At 50.4% G+C, this 6,684-nt stretch overlaps 1 protein-coding gene across 1 annotated transcript; it reads left to right on the top strand.

Moving 5' to 3' along the window:
• Positions 1-2,713: 2,713 nt before the first annotated feature.
• On the top strand, positions 2,714-5,774 carry LOC138176988 (dispanin subfamily A member 2b-like). Its single transcript, XM_069107966.1, has 2 exons — positions 2,714-3,043; positions 5,295-5,774. Exons 1-2 carry the CDS (start codon positions 2,885-2,887, stop codon positions 5,475-5,477), a joined length of 342 nt encoding a protein of 113 aa, XP_068964067.1. The 5' UTR covers positions 2,714-2,884; the 3' UTR covers positions 5,478-5,774.
• Positions 5,775-6,684: the final 910 nt, after the last annotated feature.

A 6,684-nucleotide genomic window follows, 5' to 3' on the forward strand; every position in this document is an offset into this window, starting at 1 on the left:
CCATCATTACTAACATCAGCTGGGGCACAAAGGAGGAGGGTCCAAAGGAAGGAGGCACGAATCCTGTCGGTCAGCAGGAAATGGAGGCTGGGCTCAGGCTGTCCAGGGCTTTCAGTGCCCACATGTTGTTATTCAGTCGTGTCTGACTCTTCATGACCCCACTTGGGGTTTTCTCTGATGATTCTGGGGGGGGGGGGGTTGCTATCTCCTTCTTCAGCTCAGTTCATGCCTACAAATGGAGCTGCCAAAGCATGGAGTCAGGAAGGTCTGGGTAAGAGTCCTGCTTCTGACACATAAGGAATTGTGTGACCTTACATGATGGGTCAAAAACCTGAGCAGAAAAGATTCCAATGTTAGATTCCAATCACCCAGAACATACGCAGAGGCGGCTTTAAGAGCCTACAAAGCTCTCGGAAATTTCCAGTGCTTAGAAACAGTTTTGGAAGGAGTGAGTGCCAAATCTAAAAGCCAGATTCTGGACCTTTGCAATTACTTGCAGATCTGTTATTTGATGATGGCAGCAGAGTTCCATAACAAATTAGACAAACATTCCTCCAAGACGTGTTTGTTTATACAATGGAGGGATGAGCCCTAAGTTTGGATGGAGGTGTTCACTAAGAGCTCAGCTCCAAGGTGCTGGAGCTTGCTTGGAAGACACTGGCTCCGTTTTGTTTTGTTTTTGAGATATTTAAAATTTTCTCATTTTATTTCCAGAACCCAACTCAATATCTTATAGTTAAAATTAAGCACATATAAATGTTAATTAAATTAAAATGAAGGTCATAATTTTGTATTATAGCTCTGTAACACCAAAAAAAAAAAAAAAGAGAGAACCTCTTCCTATATTTTCAAATTGATGAGTTTAGAGGGTTTCAGTGTGTACATCGCTGAGAAATTGAGCAAAGGTTATATTAGTCTTCTAAAAAGACCACAAAAGACAGATTACTTTATAGCAGTTTTTAAAGCACTTTAAATTCTTGGTGATCCCTTTCCAAATATTGAACCACAAGCCACATTTATGATTAAACTAGGTGAGAGATGGTGAGCTTGCTTTGCCTTTTTGTCAAGCCTTGTTTGGGGAACAACCGTCTCTGAGCTTCTGAGGTATTTAATGGACCAAATACAAGAAAAGATTGTTTGCATGCTTCTAAATATGCAGCCATCTCTTTTTAAACATCTTTTTTTTAATTTTAAATTGATTTATTTACTTTTAGTTTACAACACTCAGTTCCATAATCTCTTAAGTTCGAAACTTTCTCCCCCTCCCTCTCCTTGCCCCTCCCCCCCATAGGGGCATGTAATCAAATATAGGTTCTACAAATACCTTCATGTTGAACATGTTGGAAAGGATTATGACCAATGGGCTGAACAATGAGAAAGAAGGGATAAAACAAAACAAAACACCAATAATAGCAAATAGTTTGCTTCCATCTGGAGTCTCTGTAACTCTTTCTCTGGATCGGGCAGCCCTTTCCATCATGAGTCTTTTGAAGTTGTCTTCTAACCTTGCATGGCTGAGAGGAGCCCCGTCTGTCCGAGTCAGTCAGCACACATACATTGTGTCTGTAACTGCGTACAAAGTTCTGGTACTGCTACCCTCACTCAGCATCCGTTTATATAAGCCTCTCCAGGTAAATATGAAGTCTGTCAGCTCCTCATTTCTTATAGCACAGTAGTATTCCATTACATGCATACAACTTGTTCAGCCATTCCCCCATTGATGAGCACCCCCTTGATTTCTAATTCTTGCCGCCACAAAAAGAGCTGCTATGAACATTTTTGTATATACAGTTCTTTTCCCCACTTCTGTGATTTCTTTGGGATATAGCCCCACACGTGGTATTGCTGGGTCAAACGACTGGCTCCGTTTTGAACTGGATTTGTTTTACAGACATCCCTTTCAAAAGGAACTCTTGCATAGGCAAGTCACCCAACTCCTGATAAGGTAGACTCATCTACCTGCTTCCTGAGGCGATTTTCACACTAGAGTACCTTCCACGAAAGAAATCAGGTCTGGATCTCCCCGCCCACACACACACACACACACACACACACACACACACACTCTTTCTCTCTCTCTCTCTCTCTCTGTCTCTCTCTCTCACACACACACACACACACACACACTCACAGACATATAAACATGCACACAAACACACACTCTCACACGCACACACACGAACCCCCCTGAATTCTTCCCAGAACCCACCTCCATTTCACTGGAAGCGCAGAGGGCCCAGGAAGTGGCCCAGCGTCGCCCAGTTTCATAGCAAAGTGGAGACTGGATGACGTTGGCTCCCCGGCTCTGTTGCGCGACCTGTGGAATGCCGGGATTTGCCCCTATCTTCCCCACTCCCGTCTTCTCGGTATCCTCTCTAGCGTCGGGTCATTTGCCGAATGACCGTTAGGCAAAAGAGCTATATAGAAGGACTCAGTGGAGCCCTTGGCACGTGGATTCAAGGCAGGGCAGAGAGCTTGCCTCTGATCGACTGTGCCCGCGTCTTGACGAGAAACAGAAGAACGGGGCCTGGGGCGACTGGGGAAGTAACGGCGTCTGGAGCGGGTTCTATCCAGAAAGCCGCGCCCATGACTGGCAAGGGCTCCTGGAGGCTGGGGAAAGTGGGGGCAGGAGGGGTTGCGTACAAGGGGGATAGAAGGGCAATAGGCCCGGGCGGAGCTGGAAGGGAGGAGTCTGGTATCTCCTCTAGCCCCTCCCAACTGCAGCCCCCAGCCCCGCCCCGGTCCATGGCCCCAGTGGGGCCCCTAAGTCTTTTCTAACTCACAGGAAGCATCACTTCCCCGTTGCACTCACGCTTGCTGCCAGGCGCCCCAGTCTCTGAAGGAGCCTGATCCTGTTCGCCTCGTGAGCCAGCCTGCCTAAGTCATGCCTGACCACACCGTCATCGCCATGCAGGGCGGGGGACCAGAGAAGGGACACGCTTCGAACCCTCCTCGTGACTACCTGCTGTTCTCCCTCTTCAACATGCTGCTGTTGGGGAACCCTTGCTGTCTTAGCTTCGTGGCGCTCATTTATTCGGTCAAGGTAGCTTCAGCAGCCGCACAGCTCAGCGTCGGAAGGCCAGCTGGCTCCCACAGAGAGGGATCCCTTGGCTGCACGCTCCCCTTCTCTCTCTCTCCCTCCACCAGGCTCTGTCACCTTCCCTCGCTCTCCCCATTCCTCTGTCCCTCCTTCTTTTCCTCTCCCCCGTCTCTTCCTGCTTCCTTCCCTCTTTCCCTGCTCCTGTTCTTCCTTCTGTCCCTTCTTTCCCTCATTTCCTTCCTCTTTCCCTCTATTTCCCCTTCTTCCCTCTTCTCTTCATCCACTTCCTTCTCCCCCACTCCTGTCCTTCCTTCTCCTTCTCTCCCTCGCTTCCTTTCTCCCCTTCTCGTCCCTACTTCCTTTCCCTCTTTCCTTGTTTCCCAATCTTTTCCTCTTCTTCATTGCCCTCACTTGCGTTTCCCTGTCTCTTCTCCCAACCTGTCTTCCTTCCCTATCATCAAGTGCCTTCCTTGCCTCAGCCTGAGGGCCCACTAAACTGTGGTTATGAGCCAGGAATTTTGGCTACTACAGGGCGTTGGGGGTGGAGAGGTGGGACATCTATCTGTCCTAGCCTGAGACCTTCCAGGAAGGCTAACTCCCATCTAATCAAGGATAAGGCCTGCAGCCCTATAACCCTTAAGGGAGGACAGGGCTGCAGTGGAAAAAAGAAGCTGCTTCTGGAGTCAGTTGCTATGAGAGGGACCAACAGAGGAGATGGGGGTGAAGGCAGCATGTGAGCTGGCCTTTGGGAAGATGGGACTGTCCAGAAGGGAAGAGGACATTCAGGTAGGGGCCAGCCTGAGAAAAAGGCCAGAGAAGGCAGAAGTTAGGAACATTCAGGGCAGAGTGAGAGAGTAGCCAAAGAGTAGGTTATGGGGAGTGTGTGTATGAGTGTGTGTGCATGTGTGAGTATGTGCGTGTTTGCATGTGTGATCGTGTGAGCATGTGTGCATGTGTCCTATGTGTGTGCATGTGTGTGAGTATGTGCACGTGTGTGAGCATGTGTGCTATGTGATCGTGTGAGTGTGTGTGCATGTGTGTGAGCATGTTTGCGTGCGTGTGCATGTGTGGTCTGTATGTGTGCGCGCATGTGTGTGAGTGTGTGTACATTGTGTGATCATGTTAGTGTGTGCATGTGTGTGAACATGTGTGCATGTATGCGTGTGCGCATGTGTGCATATGTGAGTGTATTGTGTACATGAATGCACGTGTGTGCTAGCTGCCCTTGCGTCCTGCACAGTCTCTGTGCACACTTGTCATGGGAGACACTTGTCAGGGGAGCAGGAAGAAGTGAAATTGGAAGGGCAGATTAAACCAGGGTGAGGCCCCCAGGTCAGGTTAACAGGTTTGGCCTTGGTTTGGTAGCCAGTGGGGAGCTATTGCCATTCTTAGGCAGAGCTCTGAAGATCCACCTGCTGCAGGTGCAGTGGGGAGAGGGAGCTAAGAGTTCAGAGTGAGTCTTAACTAGGCATGGCCACGTAAATGGAGAGAACAGGATAGAAAGAATGGAAAGGACTTGGCAGCACTTGGTTGGGTACTGGTGGGGAAGAATGGGAGATGGTGGATTTTATGCCCGAGGTCTGGAAGATGGTGCAGGTGGAGTTGTCCAGCAGGCCAGAAGAGTGCCTGTCTGGGATTCAGGAGACAAGTCAAGACTGGTGCTGCAGCCTGGGAGGGGGCCTGGAGTGGTGGTCTTGGACCCCCTGGAAGTGGCTGAGATTCCCATAGGAGGGAAGACATGAGACCAGGAAGGCCAGGGCACAGCCAGGGAGAATGGGACACCTGGAGGGGAGCAAGAAGAAAAAGAGCCAGGGCCGTATCCCCAAGCCAAGGTGGGAGGCAGGGAGCTCTGGCTGAATTGGCTTGACGTGGCTGGAAGCCAACAGCTAGGACCTGGAGGAGAGGCTGCTGACATGCTGCCCAGCCCACCCTGGCTGTAGGGCTGGCAGACTCTTGAAGAAATTTCAGCTCAGGATGGGTGAGTGACTGGCTCACACAGCTTGAGGTGTCCAGGCAGGCCAGTCCACAGTCCTTTTTCCTTCCAGATTTAATCCTTTGTGCTATTCCCCAGCTCAGACCTTTCCCCAGAACTCCAGGCACTGCTTCCTAAACAGGTCAAGTTCTTTGGGAACTTGGGTAGGGGGTAGGGGGCCTTGTTGTGTAGGTGGGGACATGGAACCCTCAGGGTCCTCTGCCTGCAGGAGTCTCACTCTCTTTGCCCTCTGGTGTGTGTGTCTGTCTTTTCTACCCCTAGGCCCGGGACCGGAAGCTGGTTGGGGACATGAATGGGGCCTTGAACTACGCAAACACCTCCAAAAGGCTGAACATCGGCTCTGTCACCCTCAACGTGGTGCTTTGCATTGTCTCCATTGTCCTGTTTTTTCTTTACGTGATTCCTTGGATCCAGGCCATGTCCAAACAATACAAGCCTCACTAGGCCTTGACCCCGTGCCCCTCAGGGACACCTACAGGCTATCCCAGGCCCACTTGCACAGAGACCCACAACAGGCAGATCCCCTCTCATTGGGGCTACTCCCTTGCCCAGTGGGGCAGCCCCTGTGGCCCCTCCTTCTCATAGATGCCCAGAACACTCAGTGCCTGAGTCAGAGTAGGCAGTAAATAAATTCCATAAATGCATTGGTTTCTGTCCCTGTCCTGTGTGTCAGGGCCTCTGGTTGTTAACAAAGTTTCTATAAATGTCAAAGAGTCAGAAATGACTGAACAACAACAAAAATGTCTCTGAGTCCCTCCAATCTTCCCCCGTCTCCCCCAAATCCCCAGAGGGCAAGACGTCCTTTGGGGAACTGGAGTAGGGCTGGGAGAGGGGTGATGGGGAGGTCCAAGAACATTTCAGGCATCCAGCTGAGCAAAGGATAGGACCAGGGAAAGTGCAGGAAAGGAGGAAGATGTCCAGCTTGGCCTCAAAGTGGGGGGTGAGGGAAGGAAACCATGATGGGCTCAAAAATTAGCCTGGCCCAGATCCTGTGGGTGCCGCTAGGAGGCAGCTCTACAGCAGGGCGAGTCCTGGCTCGGTCTGGACAACTTAGAATCCATCACTCCCAATGGGACCTTGGTCACTTCTCCTGCCTTGCCTCAATATGCTCAGCTTTGAAATGATGACAATGTTTCCTGATGTCTCTACCGGTTCCCTCTCTGTGATTTTTAAAGAGAGAGGGGCCCTGTTTGCTAGCAGTTTCCTACAAATAAGCTGAAGTAAAAGAGGAAGGGAGGGGAGAGAAATCACTGGTATCAGGGGAGAGTCCTGGAGCACAGTCCCCAGAGGGGGTGCTAGGAAGCTCAAGATTTTAGTCGAGATCTGGATTCAAATCCTATGTACTACCCACAGCAGATCTCAGTTTCCCACTCTGAAAATGGATATAGGAATGGATTAGAGGACCAGTGATCTGGGGTGGTGGTGGTGAGTGAAGGGTATCCTGGACCATCACCTCCTGACAGAGAGAGAGACAGAGAGAGACAGAGAGAGAGAGAGAGAGAGAGAGAGAGAGAGAGAGAGACAGAGAGACAGAGAGAGAGAGAGAGAGAGAGAGAGAGAGAGAGAGAGAGAGACAGAGAGAGAGAGAGAGAGAGAGAGAGAGAGAGAGAGAGAGAGAGAGAGAGAGAGCGGGGGGGGGGGGGGGGGGGGG

This window comes from Petaurus breviceps, unplaced genomic scaffold (assembly GCF_028583685.1).
Source record: "Petaurus breviceps papuanus isolate PSGF00001 unplaced genomic scaffold, PetGlider_PUasm1.0 90317, whole genome shotgun sequence".
Taxonomy (NCBI): Eukaryota; Metazoa; Chordata; class Mammalia; order Diprotodontia; family Petauridae; genus Petaurus; species Petaurus breviceps.

Coding starts and splice junctions, on each gene's coding strand:
- LOC138176988 (XM_069107966.1), top strand. CDS start 2,885: ATGCCTGACCACACCGTCATCGCCATGCAGGGCGGGGGACCAGAGAAG. Junction 3,044..5,294: donor CGCTCATTTATTCGGTCAAG/GTAGCTTCAGCA, acceptor TTCTACCCCTAG/GCCCGGGACCGGAAGCTGGT.